The sequence below is a fragment of the Microtus oregoni genome, unplaced genomic scaffold, assembly GCF_018167655.1.
Source record: "Microtus oregoni isolate MIOR12 unplaced genomic scaffold, Mior012 000000F_ref0000247, whole genome shotgun sequence".
In the NCBI taxonomy this organism is placed as follows: domain Eukaryota; kingdom Metazoa; phylum Chordata; class Mammalia; order Rodentia; family Cricetidae; genus Microtus; species Microtus oregoni.
Window position 1 is genome coordinate 18321804 of NW_024543059.1, and position 23197 is coordinate 18345000.

Consider the following 23197-nt stretch of genomic DNA (forward strand, 5'->3'; position numbering starts at 1 on the left):
AGACTAATTTTATTGTGTTAGAACATATTGTGACTTCTCTTATTTTTCAAAATAATATTTGTATTAATGTGTTGAGTCACATAATATATCTTTTCAAAAATGTATTTTATAATTTTGTGTGGGGGTGTTTTTTTTTACATGTATGCTTATATACCACATACACGCAGTGTCCTTGTGGCCAGAAAGGAGGGTCCTTTGTGACCTGAGTTGCTGAGAATTGTAAAGTTCAACGTGGGTGCTGGGGACCCAATTCAGATCCTCTGCAAGAGCAGTGTCCTTGACTACTGAATCATCTCCAATGCCCCCATACAATCTAGTTCACACTCGCCCTCTACCCCCAAATCGTCTCTGATTCAACTCCTCTTCCCTATCAGTCTCATCCACATGGTGTTTTTCTTTCCTTTTTCCTTCCTTCCTTCCTTCCTTCCTTCCTTCCTTCCTTCCTTCCTTCCTATCTTCCAGTTTCTATGGTATGATCTCATAGCTGAAGTCCTGGTGCTGTGACTCTTACAGTCTTTTCATCTTCCCTGATGCTCCCTGAGCTTCAGGGCGGTGGTTGTGTTGTAAATACCTGGGACAGGTGTCCCACAGTCAGCTCATGTCTGCGTTTTGAATAGCTGTCGTTTTCTATAGTGAACACTGCTGCAAGAAAAGAAGCGTCTTTGATGAGAGATGAGAGCTATATTCGTTGAGAAAGCCCTGAGAGATTTAAGCTAGCTTAGGAAAGTGGTGGCTGTAGTAGGTTCTCCTCTAGGATCCATGGCCTCCCCCAGACGTTTATAATGCCTGGCATGGATTTCCTATTGAATGGGATAAAATCTGTTTTATAGCAAGCAAAGTGATCTGTGTTGGTGAATGTTTCATGTGTGCTTAAAAACTACGTCTATTTTGTGGCTTTGGATAAATCCCTCTCTAAAAATCAATTGCATCTGTTGATGGATGGAGCTTGTTTTTTCCTGCTTCATCTGTCTGCTGATAGAGAAGTTGTGCAAGTCTCGTGTACTTTGCTTTAATTTCCTCTTGGGTTGTATGTGATTGAGCACACACACGCTATTAACTGTCACTTGTTCTGAGAAAATTTATTCATTTAGCATTAATGCATTGCCATTCTTTATCCATAATAACTTTACTTTTTGGAAATTTCCTTTGTCTGAAATTAATATTAGTAACTACTGCCATATTTTGATTACTGTCAGCAAATATAAAGCAATCATTTTATACCACTCATTTCCCCCCTTTTTAGTATAGCGGATCTTTTCCACTTGGTTTTGTGGCTGTCATTTAGTGTGCAATATCCGCTTATAACTGATACAAATACACTAGCAAATATTAGACCGACACCTCAAAAGTAGTAGCAGTGATTTTAATTACTCCTCCTTGCTCCTCTTTTGTGCCATCCCTGTCATTAGTTTCACTTACATGCAAGCAGGTTTGTATATGCTTGGATTACCAAATACATTGTTGTAATTATATTTTAATAATTGTCATCTGTTAAATTAATAAAGAAATAAACGAAAGGTTAATTTCATTTCACTGTTACCTATTTCCTCTTCAGTGCTTTTTCTGTCTTTATATAGACCCAGCATATATTATTTTCTATCCTTCTAAAGTTCTATGTAACTTGTCTTCATAACTTGGAACCAGGACAAATTTCTTCAAAGTCTGTTTATGGGAAAAATGCCTTTATTTTGCCTTCACTTTTAAAGCATAATTTTAGCAGTTCAAAAATTATAGTCTAGTGGGCTTTGGGAATGAATACTTTAAATATTTTATTCCTCTATTTTTTTTTGGTTGAAAGATTTCTGAAGATGTCAGGAGTGTGTGTGTGTGTGTGTGTGTGTGTGTGTGTGTGTGTGTGTGTGTTTTCTTAGACAAAAGTAAGGTAGAGTTCTCTCTCCTGGTTTCTTTTGGCAACTTATTTTTCATTTTCAATAGTTGGAAAATGGTATTTCTAGCCCCAGCATTTTTGTATTCCTTCTGTGTAACATTCTCTGAGTTTCCAGGATCTGTGGTTCCTGGATCTGACACTAAGTGAAGCCAGTTTTGTTAGCTCATATACCTCTGTAGAGATGACCAAACATTCCAATTAACTTCAAGCTTCCTGGGGACCTTAACGAGCTGTGATCCCTCTGCTGAAGCCTGGGGACGGAGGATTTATAAGGTGAAATGGGGAATCATCCTGCTTACATTTCCACAGCTGTAGCTTATCCATTCATTAAAAATTTGACTCAAAACTGTGACATTTATAGAAAACGTTCATTCGGTCTCTTCATTTTTCTTTTTATCTTGCGTAAATACATCTGTGTCTGGGAGAAACGCAATGATGGCTATCCTAAACTGGAAGTGTTTTTGTATTACCAACATGAACAGGAAACAGATGAGCTCAAAGAATCTAAGTGGAGCCTTATTATTCCACAGAGGTATAAAAAGATTTGAATAAGATATAATGTGCCCCCACGTGGATAGGCAGCCCACATATCAAACTGTTATGTTTTAGCATTAGAAACCTGCTTTATGAAAAACCTCCTTTTCTGGTTCTCCTTATTTTCCAGTCGTGGGTCTAAGAACAGAGACTGAGGATTCTAACCTCAAAACCTGCTTGAACATGAAATATGAGGCATCAGAGCCTGGGGCGACGAGCAGGTAGGCTAGAGACAGACAGACAAGTGCAAAGGACAATGTGGTTTGGGTAGGTGGTTGATCTGTGACTTACATAAGCTTCTCTGCCTCCCTGAGTCCTGGGCTCATCCTTCATTAAGTGAGAGAGTTATCCGTCCCTTATTAGTTCAGCCCAGACCTGAGAGCATTATAAAAAACCAAACCAGAATCTTTTCATAGACATGGAATCACACCTGGCCAGAAAGAGCAGAGCCAGGTGCAACCTTAGCTGTGGGATAAATGATGATTTGAACTCAATCATTATGGTTTCAAGGAGCCGTTTAGAAACCCAGGCTATAATTTACTTCATTTGATTTCTGATTACTCTTTCCAAACCAACCTCGGTTTCAAAATTCAAAGAAGGGAACCTTCAAAGGCCTTCTACAGATAGGATGTGTGTCAGAGCTCATTTCTAGGGAGGAACCCTGAGATCAACTTTGCAAGATCCAAATGTATTTTTCCCTTTGGGTTAATAAGGTGGCAAGGATGTCGTAATAGGACACTTAGAAGTGTGTGTATTTATGTTCACCATTGCAATGTTCAGAACACAGTTTGCTGCTAATGAAATTTGAAAGGGGGAAATAACATCTCCCAACTCCAGCCTTCCAAGATTAATAAATATTTAAAGCCCCTCTTTATGTGATATATGTCCCTTCTTTAACTAAGGCAATCTATTGCTTTTCATGTTCCAAATAAGAATTTATTCTTGCTTTAAATATTTTTTCAATTTGAAGCTGCAAAGTCATTTGACTCATTGTTCTTTTTCTCTCCAACACAGCATACCCTTTAAATACAAAATCTCAGGGGTCAGAGATTTAAACTGTGCTTTCAAAATCCTAGTTCTTAATACAATCTACAACAACGCAATTTATTCTGTATTCCTTTTTCCTTGTATATGAAACTGGGTGTTGGTATAAATACTTACTCAACAAATATTTTAAAGCAACTTTTAATGATGCACACTAGTGTAGCATAAAATATAGCTGGAAATATTAAGTGTATTAATATATTATTGCAATGTGGAGTTTTACACTGGTGGTTGGCACAGACTTGGCACTGTGGGAGGAGTATGGAACTTTCTTATCTCCATTACTCCTCATATTTAGAAATCTATGAAGAGGATTAATGACTGAAAATGTCAGTAAGAAGAAAAGCTTGCTTAGCAATGTACACCAGGCCTGATTTCTGATGTGGGAGTCCCCTCTGTGTACTGTGATTACCATTAATGAATATAGAAACTGCTTTGGACCTATAGCAAGGCAAAACTTAGGTAGGCAGGGAAAGCTAGGCTGAATGCTGGGAGAAAGAAGGGTGGAGTCAGAGAGAAGACATGGAGCCACCGGAGATAGACACTGGGCACTTTAGCCCGTAAGCCACTGTCATGTGTCGATACACAGATTAATAAAAATGGATTAAATTAATATGTAAGAGATTAGCCAATACTAAGCTAGAGCTAATGGGCCAAGCAATGATTTAATTAATACAGTTTCTGTGTGATTATTTCGGGTCTAAGCTCGCTGGGCGGCAGAGAACTAATGGCCTCCCTGACTGCAGATTTCAGTGTATCTCAACACAGTGCTCGATCATTCACACCTGGAAGTTGACACACTGGTTCTATGAGACTCAACTTTCAATTCTCTCAGAATTGATGCCTTTGACTTCTTTCAAGTTTTCTTGAAGTCACATTTGAACTAAAAGTTTTCTCATGAGATGTTTTCTTTCATGCAAGTTTCTAACACTGATTATCTGATTTATAACTCAAAAAACATGTCTACCGAAGTCAGCCAGGATAATCTAATCAATCTTGTGCCCAAGGAGAATCAGTGGGGTTTTTCTTTCTGTCTTAAGTCACAATTAATACTGTGATTCTAATACTTACTCTTTAATTTTTTGGCCACCTGCCTGTCTGTTTATAATTTGTTAAAAGAAGAAACCCATGCTTCACACATCTGTGTTGCAAAAATATTTAGTATTCTGCTTATCATCATCTCGGTATCTGACCAAATATACTTGAAGATTAGGTAAAGACATATACTTCATTATAATCAAGTGAACAGTTAACCAAGAAAACAATACTATCTTAAACATATTTACCAAACTCTAATGCATATAATTTCATTGAAAATCTTCTACTGGATTTAAAAACATAGTTTACCATCAGTCCATTAGATGTAGGTGGTTTAAATACCTCACTTTTTCTAACAGACAGGCCATCTACACAAAAATAAAGAGAAGCACCAGAATAAATAAATCATACACCAACTGGACTTCAGAGATATATTCAGAATACACCTGCAATCATCAAAGAATACACATATTCTGCTCAGCAGTGCATGGGAGCTTTTCTAAAATAGAGCATATCCTAAAACACAAATCTTTACAGATTCAACAAGACTTAAATAACTCCTTGCATCCTATCTGACAACAAGATGATAAAACTGACAAAAAAAAATCACACAAAATCATGAAGATTAAACAATTCATTGCTCTGTGATGTATGGGTCAAAGGAAAAAAATCAAGAAAGAATTTAAAAAATCCAAATGAAACACAATACAACAAAAACCTCTGAGAGAAATTGTAAGTAGTCCTATGAGGGAAATTTATAGTTCTAGGTGCCTGCATTCAGAAAATCAGAAGGAGCACAAATAAATGACTTAATGATGTAATGCAAAAAATTTGGAAAATCTAGAACAAACTAAATCCAAATCAGTCAGCATCAAGAAATAATAAGTATCAGAGCAGAAATCAACAAAATAGAAAAAAAAATCAAACCTAAGAGCTGCTTCTTTGAGAAGAAAAACAAGATTGACAGACCTTTGTTCCAACCAAAGAAAAGAAAAAAAGAGAGGACACAAATGACCAGAATCATAAATTAACAGGGAATCTTTACAATAAATAACAACACAAATTCAGAATATTATAAGGCAATGGTTTGAAAACCTGTACTTGGTTAAGTTAGGAAATCTAAAAGAAATGGATAAATTTTTAGATTCACCCAAATCACCCAATTAATAAAAAATGATAAACAGACCCATAACAAATAAAAATATTAACTAAAAATAATTATTAATTAATAAGAATGATAAACAGACCAATAACAAATGAAGAGATTTGTATAATAGAAATTCTTACACATGAAAAAAAATCCAGTACCACATGTCTTAACAGCAGAATTTCAAGAAGATCTATAGTCAATCCTTCTTAAACTATGAAATATGAGATAGGGAAAGAGAAGGATCACTCCAAACCACTTCTAATAACAAAAATATGCTAAGACACAGCAAAAGAAAGGTAGGAAGCAGAGAGAAAAGGAGGGAATGGGACAGTAAGGAAAGGAAAGGAAAAAAGAAAAGAAAAAAGGAAAGGGAAGAGAAAAATATTATAGGCCAATAACTTGATGAAAATAAAATTAAGCCGGGCGGTGGTGGCGCACGCCTTTAATCCCAGCACTTGGGAGGCAGAGGCAGGCAGATCTCTGTGAGTTTGAGACCAGCCTGGTCTACAAGAGCTAGTTCCAGGACAGGCTCCAAAAGCACAGAGAAACCCTGTCTCGAAAAACCAAAAAAATAAAATAAAAAAATTAAATTAAATTAAATAAAATTAAAATTGCTCAAATACTTGCAGATACTACATATAAATATCAAAAAAGATTATATACCATGGTGTTATCCTTGCATTAACATGAAGATATGCATGTTAATAAGTGTAATAAACCACATAAAATTGACAGAAAAAAAATCTCAAAAACATCTCAATAGATACAGAAAAAGTCTTTGACAATTTCAAATATGCCTTCATAATAAACGTCCTAAAGAAGTATGCCTAAAACAGTCATATCTCAAATGTATATATATATATATATACATACATACACACACACACACACACATATCCTGTAACCAACATTATCCTACATGGAAAAAAGCTTGAAGCAATCCCACGGAAGCCAAGAATAAGATGCGGATGGTCATTATCCCACTCCTTTTCAATGGTCTGATCAAGGTAGTAGCTTGATCAATAAGGCAAGAGAAAGAAATTAAATCGATAAAATTTTGGAAAGAAAGCAAACTATCCCTATTTGCAGATGTCATGATACTATATGTTAGAGACCCATCAAAATCTACAAGAAAAGTTCTATAAATGACAAGCAGATTCAGCAATGTGCCACAGCATAGACTCAATCAGTAGCTTTTCTATGCGCCAACAAATTCACAAAGCAAGTGACCACGTGGACACACCCGTGTTCACACGTGGACACACCCGTGTTCACAACAGCCTCCAAGAAAGCAAATTATTTAGTAATAAACTTAATCAAGGAGGTGAAAGACCTTGACAGTGAAAATATCAAACCAGTGGGAAAAAAGATAGAGAAAGGAGCTAAAAATGGGAAGACATTCAGTACTATGAATGGGTAGAGTTAATATTGTGAAAATAACCATTTTGCCAAAAGCTACTTAAAGATTCAATGCAACGCCAATCAAAATTTCCTTTTCATTCACCACAGAAATATACAATGCAGTCCTAAAGTTAGTCAGGAACCACAAAAGACCCAGGTTGGCCAAAACAATTCTGAACAAAAAAGAACAATGCTGGAAAGATTTTCATTCCAGATCTTAAAATATATGACACAGCCATAATAATAAAACTAATATTGTACTGCCACAAAAACAGACATGCAGACAAAAGGAGCAAAATCAAAGGCCCGAGCATGAATACACATAACTTCAGCCACTTACTATTTGACAAATAATTCAAAAACATAAGCAAGAAAAAGCAAGCATCTTTAACAAATCATTCTGGATCTTGATGTCTACAGGCAGAAGACTCAAATGAGACTCATACCTATCACTATCCACAAAATTTAACTAAAGACCTAAATATGCAGCTTAAAACAGTGAAAATTCTAGAAGAAACAGTCAATACCCTACATGATCTAGGCAAAGCATTTTCTGAGTAGGACCTCATTTACCCCCCAAATTAAGACCATCAATTGAGAAGTGGCATTTTGTAAAATCTAAAAAAGTTCTCTACAGCTGGAGAAACAAAAAAAAAAAAATAACACATGAATCTGTATATGTACAGTTTAAAAGAATGTTTTTCTCATCTGAGCTGACAACACTCCACTCTCCCTAATCCCCGAAGACCATCTAACAAAACCCCTAACATCAGGCATGATAAACCCTCTTAAAGTTGTTGGTCAGAGTTGCCAAGAGACTCCCAAAACATGATAGGCTATTACTGTTGCCCTTTGCTGTCCCCTGAGGTGGATGGTAATTCCCTAATGCAGAAAATAGCATGTACTTCACCCCAGGGTCCAGAGATAGGTGAGGTAGAATTGACCTGGTGCCTCTCCCTGCGGACTAGCTTACATGAGACCAGAAGGCACTAAACAGGCTTGCGAAGGAAGCAAATAACAGTTCTAAACAGCTGTTGCCCCCATGAGCCACAACAACCATTATTCTAAAGGCATGATTGCCCTAAAGGTTTAATGGTGGTATGCATACATTGGCAAGAACCAACAGCCCCCTAATTGGACTCCTCAATAAGAGGACCTCCTCAATAAAATGGAAATCATGCTTGGTACTCGAAACCTATCCAACTACCAAAAGCTAGTGAAAGCATAATCTTGAATGAGAAATCGATAACTTGTCTCTTTAGTGACTGAGTATAGTCCCGACTACAATCTAAATATTTGTATACCCAAATAAGTACAGTCCTTATTCTCACCAATGAAACTTCTCTTTGCAACAGGAGACTGTTACAGAAAACTATGGCCAATTAAAATGCAAGGCTGTGAAGCTTTGTCCCAGTGGATTTTTCTACAAAACAATTCATGCACCCAAGCTCAGGAAACATTGCAGGAGATGGGGTAGAAAGATAGCAAGAGCCAGCGAACAAGGGAGGTAGCTCTGCACATTTGTCTCCTAGTAATGTCAAAAGCTACACCTATAAAGGCTCGCCAATATGACTGCCTATACATGAGCTGATCAAAGATAACATCAAAGTAATCCCAAAGTGGATGGGGAACAAACCACAAAGCCTCAACCCTACACAAAGAACAACAGACAAATAAGGAATTCTATGAAAAAGAGTAAGTTTTCCCAGGCAAAAGTACACCAATTGGTTATCTACTAAAATATGTCCCACTCTGAAAACATACAGACAGAACAGATTTTATTTAGGAATATATATGCACAGACATATATGCATGTAACAACAGTTAATGAGAAAAAGGTCACTAATTTGAAAGAAGGCAAGAAGAGGTATATGGGGGGCACGGAAGGGGACAATGGAGGAAATGAGGTAATTATATGATTATCATAATACAAGCACATCTATCTCATTAGTATGCATACTATAATATTTAAATAAATTAAAATTATGTACTATAACTATTTTAAAGTAAATTTACTTTATAAATTAATTTCATAAAGTGTTTGTTTGCATATCAATTTTATATGCCAGTGTACCTAATGTCACAAAAAAGTTTTTCAGGCAAAATGCAGTCAAAACTGGGAAGCACTGACCAGCTTGTCAAGATAACATTTTCTTGATCTCTGCAGGTTTCTCTTAAGTTTTGCGATCAAATAAATAATCCACTAAGATTATTTTCTTTCAAAATTGCTTTGACTATTCTAGTTCTCTTTGTTTAAGATTGGCTTGTCAATATCAATACAAAAGCCTGCTGAGATTTCAATAGGAATTGTTTTGAATCTATAGAGAGTATGAAGACAATTTCATCTCAAAAATATTGGATCTTTCAATACATTAAGTTCGTGTAACTCCCATTTATTTTGGCATCCTTCAATTCCTATCGCGGCTTTTGCAGTTTTAACATATTAACTTTTCTCTATTAAACATACTACTAATTATTTTTATTTTGATATTGTTGCAAATGGATTTTACTTCTGGATTTTGTTTCTGAATTGTTTCTTGTCTATACAGAGATACCACACCAAATGTTATATTGATCGCGTTTCTTGCTCCATTGCTAAATTTGCATACTGGTTTCAATAGTCTATGTTTGAGGATTCCTTAGAATTTTATAGATAAGAATACCACACCATCAGTTCATAAAAGTTCTGTTTCTTTTTAAAATGATTCTCTTTAATACGTTGCTCGTTTTGTGCTTGCTAGAGTATCTAACACTGTCTTGAACAGACGTGGCAAGAGCAAATGGCCCTGCTTTGTTCCTAATTTTACAGGGGAAATATTAAAGCTTTTATCATTAAATATAATGTTACCTGTCTAACTTAAACCTTCCTTTATATGTTTCCGTGGGGAAGGAATGCCGTCGTGGCCTGGGAAGTCAGAAGACAATTTGCTACTGTTGGATATTTCTGCCATGTGAATCTCAAATCAATTTCTGCTTTTCATTATCAGTTAGTGGATTTGATTTTAAATGAGTGTTCTTGTCAAATTATTATTTTAGATAATACAATCATAGTATTTGAGACGATGCAGTCTTTGTTATTCATTTGTCTGAAAGAAATATGATAGTATTGTACTTCTAAATATTTAATTTGGCCTCCATGAGATAAACCCCACTTTGTCACAGTTGAGGAAGCTTTACATGCTGCTGGGTTGACTTGATAATGCTTTGGAAAATAGTTTTGTATAGGGAGTTCCATGAATCATTGAACTGTCGCTATCTCTCCTTGTAATATCTTTTTTAAGGCTTTAGCATCAGGATAATTCAGGCTTCAAAAAGGGTTAGCAAGCATTCCTCCTCAATTTTTTTTTTTAAATGATTCTTGCCTTGTTATATTGACGGTTATCTCTTTCTTGAAAGCTGGCTAGAATTTACCAACAAAGTTATTTCGGTCCAGGTTTTGATTTGTGGGATATTTGTGAATTCTAATTCAAGTTATTTTCTTAAGATGCACTTAGATTTTTCAGTTTCTTTCAGCCAAATTTCATAGTTTATGCCCTGCAAACAATTTATCCATTTGACTTGTAGTTATTAATGAAAAACTTCTTATAATTTTTGAGTTCTGTAGAGAAGCCCCCTCTTTCATTCACAACTTGTAATTTGCATTACCTTTCTTTTCCTTAAATTTTGGCTGAAGTGTCATCCTTTTTCTTGACCCTTTTAATAATTCAAACTAGGATACATGGATTTCATACGTGTTATATATTCATCTCTCTCTCAATATGTCTGTATGATGGGTTGTACGTATGGGTGTGTATGCATGCGCACATGGATATCAGGGGGCCACCTTGGGTGTCATTCCCCACCTTCCACATTTCTTGAGACATGGTCTCTTTGTTATTTACCACTGCACACATCAGTCAGGCCGGCTGATTATCAATATGTTGCGAATTTTCATGTTTCTGCTTTCTAACTCCCTCTAGGCATGCAGGGATTATACAGGCACACTGTCATGCCTGGTTTTACTTGGGTTCTGGCAATTTGAACTAAAGTTCAAATTTGACTAGTGACCATTTTACCTACTGGGCCATCCCCAAAGTCCTCGTTTTTCTACTCTTTATATGATCTCTGTTTTGTTTATTTCACTTGGCTTTCTTTTTCCTTCTCTTGTTTCACCCTAATTCTTCACTTTCTTTGCTCCTTCTCCTTTTCCTCTTCCTCCTTCTCCACCTCTTCTCTCTCATCTTACCTAAGAAAATGTTTTTGCTTACTGAATTTTTTTAAAATTGTGTGCTTGCCTCTCTCTCTCTCTCTCTCTCTCTCTCTCTCTCTCTCTCTCTCTCTCTGTGTGTGTGTGTGTGTGTGTGTGTGTGTGTGTGTGTGTGTGTGTAACAGTATGTAGGTATGTACCCATGGGTGTAGTTGACTTCTGAGTCTAGAGGTGTCAGGTCCTCTGGGAGTTTAAGTTACAGGTAGCTGTGAACTGCCTGGCTTGGATTCTAGAAATTAAACTAGGTCCTCTACAAAAACATTATGTTCTTTTAACCACTGAGCCATCATACTAGCCTAATATTGCTCTTTTAGTCTCTTCTATTTAATTCCAAATGTGTAGGCTTACATGACTCCTTTAAAATCTACCTTTCTAACAAAGCATCCAAAGCTATAAGCTATATATTTTTCTCTCTTTATGACATAACTATATGCCACATATTCTGATACATTGTGTTTTCATTGTTAATCAGTTCAAGACATTTTCTAATTTCTCTTCAAGTTTTCTCTTTTAGCGATCAATTATTTTTTTTAAAAGCTGTTTAACTTCTAAGAGAGTTCAAGTCTATCCTGTTCCTTGCAAACCTGATTTGATACGCAACTCAGCTGCTGCAGGTAGATAGTTTTTCATGGTTTCAGGCTGGTTTGCTTTTCTTAAAAAAAAAAAAAAAATTCTCGAGATTAGTTTTTCTGCCACTAAGCTCCCATCCTGGGATGATCTTGGTTTTCATGCAGAAAGAGTGTACATGTTTTCCAGACAAATATCAAATCACATACTCCTAAAATACTGACTGTTAACCCAAGATAGCATTTCCAAGGAGAAGATTAGTGAACTATCTAAACGTTAGCATTAAATTTTGATGTTACTCTATGTGTTTGGGGTTGATGCATCTTTATCATGTTCTCTTGTTATTCTTTGGAGAACAACAAAAAACGTTCTTGTCAAAAATTTACCTCTGTCATTAAAATCTATGTTTTCTGATCTCATGTAATCACTGGTCGCTGGTATAGGAATTTCTTGCCTGTTACATCTGCTCCCTACTCTGATTTTCATCCTTTAGGAAGTATTTATACTCACAAACTGCACGTAATTGAGGTTTATAGTTGAGTCTTAGATCCTTTGCCATTTGAATAAAATGTTTTTTCCCATTCATGTTTACTGTCATCACTCGTTTTCAGATTAATATGTGTTCTTCTGCTATCTTTGTTATCATGTCTTCATTTATTCTGTTCCTTAAAAACATTTCCTTTATCATTTCCTTTTACTCTTCCTGTCCTTACCACACTATTTTCTTATATGTCTTTCCTTGCATGGATGTTGCTAAGTTTGATCTTACTTTGCTTACTTTTCTTGTATCATTTTTTTTCCTCTGTTCTTCAGATTGAGTAATTTTGAATATGTCAAGTTCATTGATTCATTCTCTTAGATTCTCAGATCTGATGATAATTCTATCAACTTAATTTTTTGTTTGGTTATATTATTTTTTAACCCTAGAATTCACCCTTTCCTTTTCTCATTTCTTTTCTTTATGTTGCTAGTTCTCTAATAGATTGCCTATCTGCAAAGTCATTGTTACTACTTTTTACAATAACTTTTGCACATAACTTCCTGTAATTGTTTGAACATATTTAGCTGTGGGGTTATTGGGTCAATTTCTATTAGCTGCAATGTCTCCTGAATAAGGCTCACCTGATTAAAATTCATTTACCTAATTTTCATAATCTTTATATAGCTTTTAGTAGAAAAATGAACATAATGCATTTTACTTTGTAGCTTGCTAGATTCTATTTTCTTTTTCTACACATCTTTTTAGATTTTACAACTTCCATAGATTAATCTAAAGAATCTCATTATCTTTATTGCGATTTATGTACCACAGTATCTTTGATGATTTTTAAACTCTATATTTAAATTTGCTTCTTGTCTGTGTCTGCTCAACATGGTGACTAGCTAATAATGTGGGGGAAAGTTGCCCTTCAACATCTTAAACTCCTGAAGCATCCATTTTTGTGATTGGTTTATAGGTGTGTTCGGAGGACAACGTTGTGGTAGTTTTCAGATAGTTGGGGATTTTTCCATTCACTGGGCTCTCCCAAGTTTCCTCTCCACATAAACCTATCTTCCTATTACCCAAGATTATATAGAGGCAGTATATTGGTATTTTTTTTATTGTTCTCACATCTGGATCTTGCGGCATATGTGTGCCCATCCCACTTCTATGTCTCTCTATCTCTGAGTATGTTAATGTATATGTAAGAAAGAGAATATGTGCGTGTCCTTATCTTGGCATTTTTAAATTTAAAATAGAATTTTTTTCATACACTATACTCTGATTACAGTTTACCCTCCCCAACCTCTTCCACATCCTTTCTCACCTCCTCACCCAACCAAATCCATACCCTTTCTCACTCTTATTAGGAAACAAACAGGCATCTTAAATAACAACAATAAAACAAGCAAACCAGAATCATACAAAATAAATGACAAAAGAAAGTCAAAGAAAAAAAAAACAAGAAACATAGAGACACAAAGACACATTTACACACACAGAAAACCCCTATAAACAAAATTGAACACGATACTATATAAACAAAAGCTTAAGCAAAACTTTCAAAGCAATGTGAGTCAAAAATCCTCCAAAATTACCATTGAATTCATTTTGTGTAGGTCATCTACTACTTGGCATGAAGTAGATGGCCTGCCCTTGAGTGTAGTTTGCATAATCAGTGAGACTCCATTGGAGAAAGGGAATTTTTCTGTTGTAATTATCAATTGGAGATAGCTTTGGGGTTAAGGGTGTGTGCTTGTATCTACTTCCTCTCTCAGTACTGGGACCCCAGTTTGGTTTAGATCTATACAGGCCCTTTGCATGCTGCCACAGTCTCTGAAAGTTAATATGTGCATCAGTCTTGTTTTTTATAGATGCCCTTATTTCCTTGGTGTCTTCTACCCTTCATTGGCTTTCTCTTCCACAGAGTTCCCTGAGCACAGAGGGAATGATTTGATAGAGATATCTCCTTTAGGACTAAGTGTTTCAAGGTCTCTAACTCTTTGCACATTGTCCAATTGCAAGTCTCTGTATTTATTTCCCATAGACTGCAGGAGGAAACTTCTTTGATAGTGGCTGAGCAAGACACTAATCTATGAAAATAACAGAATGTCAATAGGAGTCAAACATTTTTGTTGCTATGTTGCTGTAGCAGAACAGTATGGTACATCTAGTCCCAGGTTCTTGGCCACCCGAGCGGTGTCAGCCACAGGTTCCATTGCATGGAGTGGCCTAATTCCAATCAGAAAGTTGATGTTTACTCCCACAACTTCTGTACCACTATTGCACCCACATATCTTGCAGGCAAGCTATCGTCGTAAACTGAAAGAGTTGTAGCGAGATTGGTGTTTTTTGGTAGAGTGCAGAGTACCGTCCAGTTCCATGAACACTTGTCTGTAGAGGTGAAGGCTTAATTAGGCATCAGGTTGACTTCTCCATGTCCAGTGCATTGTGTAGGTATTGCCTTCAACAATCAAGTCTTACTATCAGTTCATGGAGAGCAACCAATAGCTTTGGCTTTAGCCTGGGTTGTTTGGTGGGGAGGGGCAGTTTCCATGGGAACACTTTGGCCAAAAACTCAATTAGATGTAACCCATTTCCAGAACTGGAGGTTTCATTTGGAGCAAGAGATGTCTAGTTGGGATTTTGCCACTCTTGTTACTTGCTGACATTTGTAAGCTGCTCTTTTGTTTCATTTTGCTCTGCCTTGCTTCAACATGGGGCCTTACCATGTAGTTCATGTAAGTCTTAAACTTTCCATTCTCCTGCCTCAGCTGAACTGAGAAGAAACATGTTTGCTACCATGCCTAGCTCTGAGTTTTGTATATCTTGATGAATAAATTTAAATATGGTTTTTTAAAAAGCCATTAAGTAAGTCAGATTTGGGGGTGTTTCTGCATAAAAAAAAGTCTAGCAGTTTTCAAGACTGAAATTTCCCTATCTGTATTTGGTAAGGTTCCAGAGGTTAAAAATTACAACCTTTGTTAATTTTATCCTTTTATATGTTTGTGTTTTGCTGAATGTATTCACTGACCTGTTTTTGGTAATACAACTAGAAGCCCCAATGTGGTTGATTAATAAAGTTAAATAAATATTTTGAGTGAGTATGAAATGTGTTTGTCATTTTGACACTGCTATTCAAGGACAAATTTCCTGTGAATGAGTTGCTCTCTTTGATATGTAAATACACTCTCAGGGTGTGACTCCTGGCATGTGAGAGGACTATAAACACATCTTACAGGGAAGGTCTTTCAAGGTCTCCATCTCCTCATGACAAAGTGAATGAGCCCTCTCAATTCTGAAAAGATCCATCTGCACACATACAAAACATGTTTTAGGATAAACACCAAAATCAAATTCATTATTAATAGATTACTGTGCCTTAGATTTAAAATACCAGCGGTGGAAAGGGATACATATTAATCAGGAACTGCAAAGCAAGGCTGTTAAGAGCAAAAAAAAGGAGGAAAGAAGCCAAACATTAGAACTTTTTCCTTGCATATATTGCTTAACAGCCCATGAATAAAGTTTGAAGAACTCCAGAGAACCAACAAAAATCATTTTATAAATTTCATATATACTCTGACTTTATCATTTTCCAAAGGAAAAAACAAAGATTTGGGCAACTGATCAACCTAAAATAATGAGTCTCAGAGATGACTATCAGTGCACAGAAGGACTAATATTTTAATAACATCGCCATCAAACACTATTGAACCTGCTCTCAGAGGCAGAAACTATGGTTTGCCTATCTCTCCCTGATCATGCCATTTGCTTTACTTGACACAAAACTGAGCTCAAATTACTTGTTGCATTAATTAACTAATATAACATAACAAACACAAGCATACAATAAAGCTGGGATACACAGGATAAGAACCCTCTCTGTAATTGATCATTTAAATAGTTAATATCAATTGTCAACTTGATGTGATACAGAATCAGTTGGAATATGGGATTTTAGGCATTCCTCTATTATTGTAGGGAATTCTCTTGATTGGATTAGTTGAGGTGGGGAGACTGACCCTCTATGAGGGGTACCATTTCCTAGGCTTTTTCTTTCTCTCCCTGCTTCCTGATTATGGGTATAATGTGAGTTTAGAGTTCTGCTGCCTCGATTTCCTTGTCATGAAATACTGTACCTTAAACTGTGAACTAAGAAAGCCCTGTGTCCCCGAAGTTGAATTGGTTGGGATATTTTAACACAGGAAGAAAAGAAGAGAGACAGTTGTGATGCCCAGCCTCTGCTTAATTTGATGTTCTCTTGGTAAAGAAGAGCTCTTAGGTTCTATTTCTTCTTATGTCTCCATGTAGAGAATTGTCCATGAATATTGTTACCCTTCTTAGCTACAGACATATCACAAGTCATACTGACTTTTCATAAAATTGATTCATCTATTTTATATCCACCTGTATTATGTATACAAGATCATTCTTCACAGTTTGGCATGAGATGCCCATGTGAACGTCCCCATGTGCTGGTTTCCTAAATAATTTTATTCAGTTAGAGGTCTGGTTGCCACCATTAACAGGTTAAGCCTTATAGCAAATAGATTTCTGAGGGTGTGTTCTTGATTCTGCTATAAGAGCCATAGGGAAATGATCAACAGGAGTATATGTCAAAAGTTCTGGTTAAAGAAAAACACAAGGAAAATATTTCCAGGTTAGATTAATTTGGTAAATATTTGTTGGTTTCTCATATGATAATTTCTTTGTTTGAAAAGTGCTTGATTTTGCTTCCTTTTGGTTTTTGGTTCATATTGTTGGTTGCTTTGTTTCAATTTTGTTTTCTTTTGTTTGGGAGTAGGTTTCAGTATGTAGCCCAAGTTCATCTTCAACTCAGTATCCTTCATCTTCAGCCTTCTAGTACAGCCTTCTAGTACTAAAAATAAGTCCATAGACCACTACTCCAGCTTAATTTTGTGAATATTTTATTTCTGTTTTAATATTTCATTAACCTTAGAGATGAACTACTACTTTGTGTGCAGTAAATTATAGTACTCAGAATAATAAAAGATTTACAAGAAGACAGTATCAGTATCATCATAATCTTCTTTATTTTCTTCAAAACTCTGAAACAAAGGCTAATGTTTACTTTGCATTTGGATATCTTTGTAGATTCCATCTCTTCTGGATACCCTCTAAGCAGTCATATTTTCCTGACATGGAATAGTGCTCCTCTCTTTCCCCTCAAGTTCTTTCTCATAGTGTGAATATTCAGCAGTCCACATGACTGGAGTCCATATAACATAAAATGAGGGTCAGTGGGTCATTGTTCTGTTTGTCAAAGAATGTTCATGCAGAGAGATGCTATAATCATTCCTTTGTATTTTCTTAAGGATTTTGCATTCAGAATCATTATGTTCCTTTCATAATCTTCATGAATGAAACAGTATTTTTACTGCCTTCATTTTATTATTGGCAGGATAATAATTCACAGAGTTAACAATTATAAAGCCAGATGATAAAATTGGCTTCTTGTTACCAATTCCCTGTGTCATAGAAATAAAGTTACCAGGTAGTGTGACATTATTCAACACAAATGTACATTGGATCTAGAAACCTCTATTCTGCTTGCATTATAACTAACTGTATGGGTAAAATAGTCAAGATGGTTAGTTTAAGAGAAAAAAAATGAATGGGAACAAAAGTATAGGTCAGTGGTAAATTATCTTTCTAGAAACAAAGGTAAGCAGTAAAGGTCCTCACAGTAAAGTTGTGATCACAATATACCATACAATGCAATACAGTGACTTACCCTGTAGCTGACATCCTCGATGAGGGCAGGGCCATCCACAGTGCAGCCTGCTTGCCACAAAGTTTCCTTCATGCTGCAACCATAAAGGAATACATTCTTCTTTTGGGAGTGACCATGGAAGTCACAGAAGACCTGCAATAAGCATCAGAAAAGAGAAAATAAACCCAGGCTGGTGCACTGGTCTCTTCCATGTTTGAAATGTCAGAGTTGTTAGAGAGATGCTGTTTACTCAGTGTAACCAGCTGTCTGGGAGTGGTGGGGTCTGGCAAAGCTGCATTGAAAAACCCTCAGGGAAGAAGGTAGATTGCAGGGCTCCCAGGAGGGAGCAGAGTATAAATAAATGCATGTCCCAATTAGTTCTTCTGTAAATTCCCTATAACCAACACGTTTGGTGGAGGGAGGCAAGGGAATCATGAGTTCAAGAGACTCAAGAGTTCACACATTTCTCATCCATCTAAAGAATTTTAGGTCAACTAGGCTTATATGTGATCCTATCTCAAAAAAAGAGAAGTAAATCCGCAAAATGTGTATATGATACACACCTTAGGCAAAGGGAATACGGAGCATCGATAATAATTTTAGTTGTGGGAAACACTGAGGAAACAAATGTTATGACGGCCACTGCATGTGTGTTGCCTTTCACGGCTAAGGGCAGTTCTTTACTCTTCTATTTTGGGATTACATATTCCATCCAAATCAAAGATCTATATCAATAGTGGCATCCATTATAGACCTGACCTTCAGTGTAGGAGGACTTTGGAGCTTTCTCAAGGATGAAGATGGTGCATTGTGAGTGCCTTCGTGAATGTCTCCCTTTATAGGAAGTGGGTATAGGTACCACATCATAAATTCAGCTCAGGACCCATCTCCTAATCCTTTACTTCTCCTTGTGCCCAGGAAGACCAAGCATCTCAGTCTGACTAAATGTAGGTGACTGTTGAAAAAAGACACTGCTCACATAACTGATTAAGCCAGTGGTTCTCAACCTATGAATAGCAACCCCCACAGGGGTTGCATATCACATATCCTGCATGTCAGATATTTACATTATAGACCTTAACAGTAGCAAAATTACAACTATGAACTAGCAATGAAATGATTTTAGGGTTGGGGTCACCATAACATGAGGAACTCTACTAACTGGATGCAGCATTAGGAAGATTGCAAAGCAGTGGATTAATCTGTAAAGTGATAACCAGTTGCTCAAACTGACAAATTAGCTCTAGATTATGTACTTTTATCCATGGTATCTGCTCATATCTAGGAGTATGGTCTGTCCTTATTAGTAAAGCACCTTGAGACTCCATTCCAGCAAGAATTTGCTGGGTTTTATCTGATTTGTTAGCAAACCCTTGTGATTCTTTTGGTTTATAAATGATTTCCTTCTTGGGCATCGCATACATTTATTTTCTAATATTATGTTCATGTTTGATCTGAGTTAGCAGATTAGGGAGGTTCATGGAGGAGTTGTGAGGTACCTTTTAAACCTTCTGAACCATCTGCCCTGGCTAAGATGATGCCGTGGCTTTCCAGCAGAGAAAAAAATATTCTCATTTTCACAGCCCAGTGATGGATGAGACATGGATAATATTCTAGCCTACGGTACGTGGCAGTGGGTCTCATATATCAACTTGCATCAGAACAACATGGAGGACTTGGCAAGCCACGCTCCAGCAATTCTCTGATTCGAGTTAGTCTGAGTCAGGCTGAAGTATTTGTCTTTCTATCAAGCACCCCTGTGAGGCTGATGGTCCTGATCCCAAGATCATACTTTGAAAACCCTTTTTCCTAGAGGAGCCAACAAAATAACTGTTTAAGGTCTAATCGTCTCCCATGGTGAACTTTTCACCAACCTTTATCTCTCCCATCTCAGCTTTCCTGTGTGAATAAACACACACCATTCTTATGAAAAGTGTGCAAACAAATTAAGCCTGTGTCTTAGCAACAGCTTTCTCAATAAAGCCAGGAGGCTGCTTGGTGACAGGAGTGCCTTAAATGCTGGATTCAGTTTGAGATAAAAGTTGCTATTTTTTCCTTCCTGATCCGTACAGACTCTGAAAGCCGAGGTAAATGACAAATTATAGACCTATTCACCTGTGGGAATGAGCTCTGCTAAGCCCTAGGATTCCAGTGGCCTCTGAGGATTCGGAAAGAAAGAGAGACATTGTTCTGTGAGCCGCTCGAACGACATCCCTAAAAATAAATGCCTGTTAATTATAAGAAATATGTGCTCCTCCAAATTGCAAGGGGCAATTATAAGTCAAATTATCAACTTATTTTAGTGGAGGAAGCTTTTTCTTTTCTACTTGAAGATGTGATATTTGTATTTTCATCCAGCCAAATTCTTTGCCAGAATAGGAGTGAGTGTGCCCAGTTTGGAGACCACAACATTCATAGATTAATCAACAGCCCTATCTCACTCATCAATTTATTCAACAAAAATCTGCATGTCTGCTCTGCAGCAGGAAGAATTAAAATTTTAACTAACTCAGTGTTGCTCTCCACAGCAACAACAACGATAAATAATTAATTTATCTACTGAACACTTGTGAGGCTTCAACTGGAATGTTAAGAAGTTATACAAAATGGATGTTATAGGGTACTTAATTGTATCCTATAACATGTGCTAAAGATTTGTTAAAGTTATTATAATATAATAACAATGAGTATCTCAAGATGAAGTAGGCATTATTGCCCCCAATTTTAAATAAAACACTCAAGTTTCGATTACTGAGTAGATGAGTAAATACTTAAATCCAAATTTCCCTTAATACCCAAACAACATTTTTTTTTCCTCTCTCTTCTGTTTCATCTAGAAACTGTTTGTTGGGGATGACCCGGAAAACCACAACGTGGTAGCCAGAGGAGAAAGCGGTGGTAATGATAAACATATCTCTCTGGAAATGCAACTAAAAGCACATCTCATGCTTCTAGAGAGGAGTGTTTTTCCATGCCCTTCTGAGGAGTGGCATCCCAGCAGGCTGGAACATGAGAAAGGCTTTATCTTCAATGAATCTCACCATGCAAACGTAAAAACAACAATAACAACAAAACATGGGGAAGAATGAGTTATACGGTTAAGGAACTACAGTAATTCAGAATTGGCTAAAAGTGAATTAAGAATGGATTTAGGAAACTATAGACGTGGGCGGTGGGCTGCTAATTAGTGCACTTAAAGGCCATTCTAGGATATCTGGGTGTTTTCTTGGAGGTGTGAAGCATTTGCGACAGGGGGGAACGCGGGATCACATAGAAAGGTGAAGGGTTTAGGAGCGGAACCCAGGAAAGAGACCACGAGGCCAGAAGCATGACGAGGGTGTAGCTGAAGCCAACAGGGACAAGTATATAGAGAAAGGAAGTTTGGGCTGGCAAGATGGCTAAGTGGACAAAGAATTTCCTGTGCAAGCCCAAGGACCTGGGTTCTATACCTGGAACTCACATGATTGGAAAAAAAAAACAAAAAACCAAAAACCGACTCCAGAAAGTAGTTCTATAACCGCTACACTATGGTGTGCGCATACGCACATATGCGTATGTGTGTACATACGCACACGGATTAAAATTAAAATTTTAAAAGAATAAAAAAAATGCTTGTAAGGAGGCAAAATTCACACAACCTGGAGACTAAATGGATTTAATGGCCCAGTGAGAGTGAAGTGAGTAATTACCACTGAACTGGGGGCTCAATTAATAGGTAATTACCACACCCAAAGCAAAAAATGAAAACCCAAAAACAAAATATAGAAATAGACACGGATTGAATACAGTTTTCTTGACTTTTGCTTGAGCTAGTGTGCTTTGTCTTGACTTCTGACCCTTAGTTAAATTGTCCCCTCTTGGGGGTCTTAATTTCTTCATCAGCCAAGCAAATGGTGAGCCTTGGATTATGGCTCTAACGCTTAGTCCTTATGCCTACCCCTAGGACACCTCCCCGGGGAATTCATGTCCAATCTTGTTTGCAAGGTTAATTTAATTCAAAAACCATGTGTTCTATCATTCATTGTGCAGCAAAGAAGTTGATCAGGATCGCATTGCTCTGCTCTGCACACACCTCCCCGCCTTTCTCCCTCCCTTCGCTCCCATCCTGATTTCTCTGCAAGTTAATTGCCCCCCCCCCATCTTCATGAGATCACCCTGTTTCAAATCCTTCCCTTAGTGCTTCCTCTGTTCCCCGTGGCTCGCCTCGCCCTGACTGTGTTTACAGTTCTGCTTTGCCAGCTTTGAGCTGCTGTGTTTTCCCCCGATCCTGACATCTGGGTCTCGTTGCTCCTTCTCAGCAGTGAGACTGCATTATTTATACAATTACCACAGGAAAATGAAAGCAAGCCTGAGCCTGGGAGAAGGCGACTTTCTGGAGAATGTGATGGAATCCCCAAAGACAGACACTTCCAACTCAACCAGTCAAGGCTCACTAAGCCCTGGAGATCCCTCTTGTATACCGTACTGGGCAGGCAGTATTCAGCCCACGTTTCTGAGAATAGTAAATATCTCCAGGAGGGAAATGATGTTGGTGACAAGTGCAATTACCTTTCAAGAGCTCAGTTTACAAGACTGCTACCCCAGATGCAGCACTAGCTGCTAGATACTAGCTTCTCCCAGAATCTACAAAGTGTCAGGCGCCCTCACAGACACAAAAATCCAGGAATTCTTGAATTCCTTATGCAAACAGCTCTATATTTGCATATGATATGTACATGCTCCCAAATACTTTACATGATCTTTCTAACTGCCTACAATACCTAATACATCATAAATGCTATGGGAATTTTTAGGGAAGAATGACAGGAAAAGAAAGTTTTCAATGTTTAGCACAACTACTTTTTTCCTTAGTATTTTCAGTCTATACTTGGTAGAATCTTTGGATGTGAAATTCATGGCTGTCAAGGTTCTAATGCTCCCTCTCCCTCTCATAGGAAACATGATATCTAAGTCGGAGGTGACATCCAATGATGGATGAAAATAGCCACAAGCAACATAAAGGTTTTCTTTTTCAATTATTTTGGAAAACCTAATATGAGGTAACCCAAAATATACTGTTCAATATTTGGCTTTCTTTTGTATTGAATACCTACCACTGATTCAATAACTTT

At 37.0% G+C, this 23197-nt stretch overlaps 1 protein-coding gene across 1 annotated transcript in view; it reads right to left on the reverse strand.

The window, feature by feature from the left end:
- Positions 1–23197, reverse strand: part of Agbl1 (AGBL carboxypeptidase 1) — a 720481-nt gene that overhangs the window by 329996 nt on the left and 367288 nt on the right. The window contains exon 20 of the mRNA XM_041650016.1: positions 18108–18239. Within this exon, the coding sequence (XP_041505950.1) occupies positions 18108–18239 (132 nt within the window). The remainder of the gene's footprint in view (positions 1–18107; positions 18240–23197) is intronic.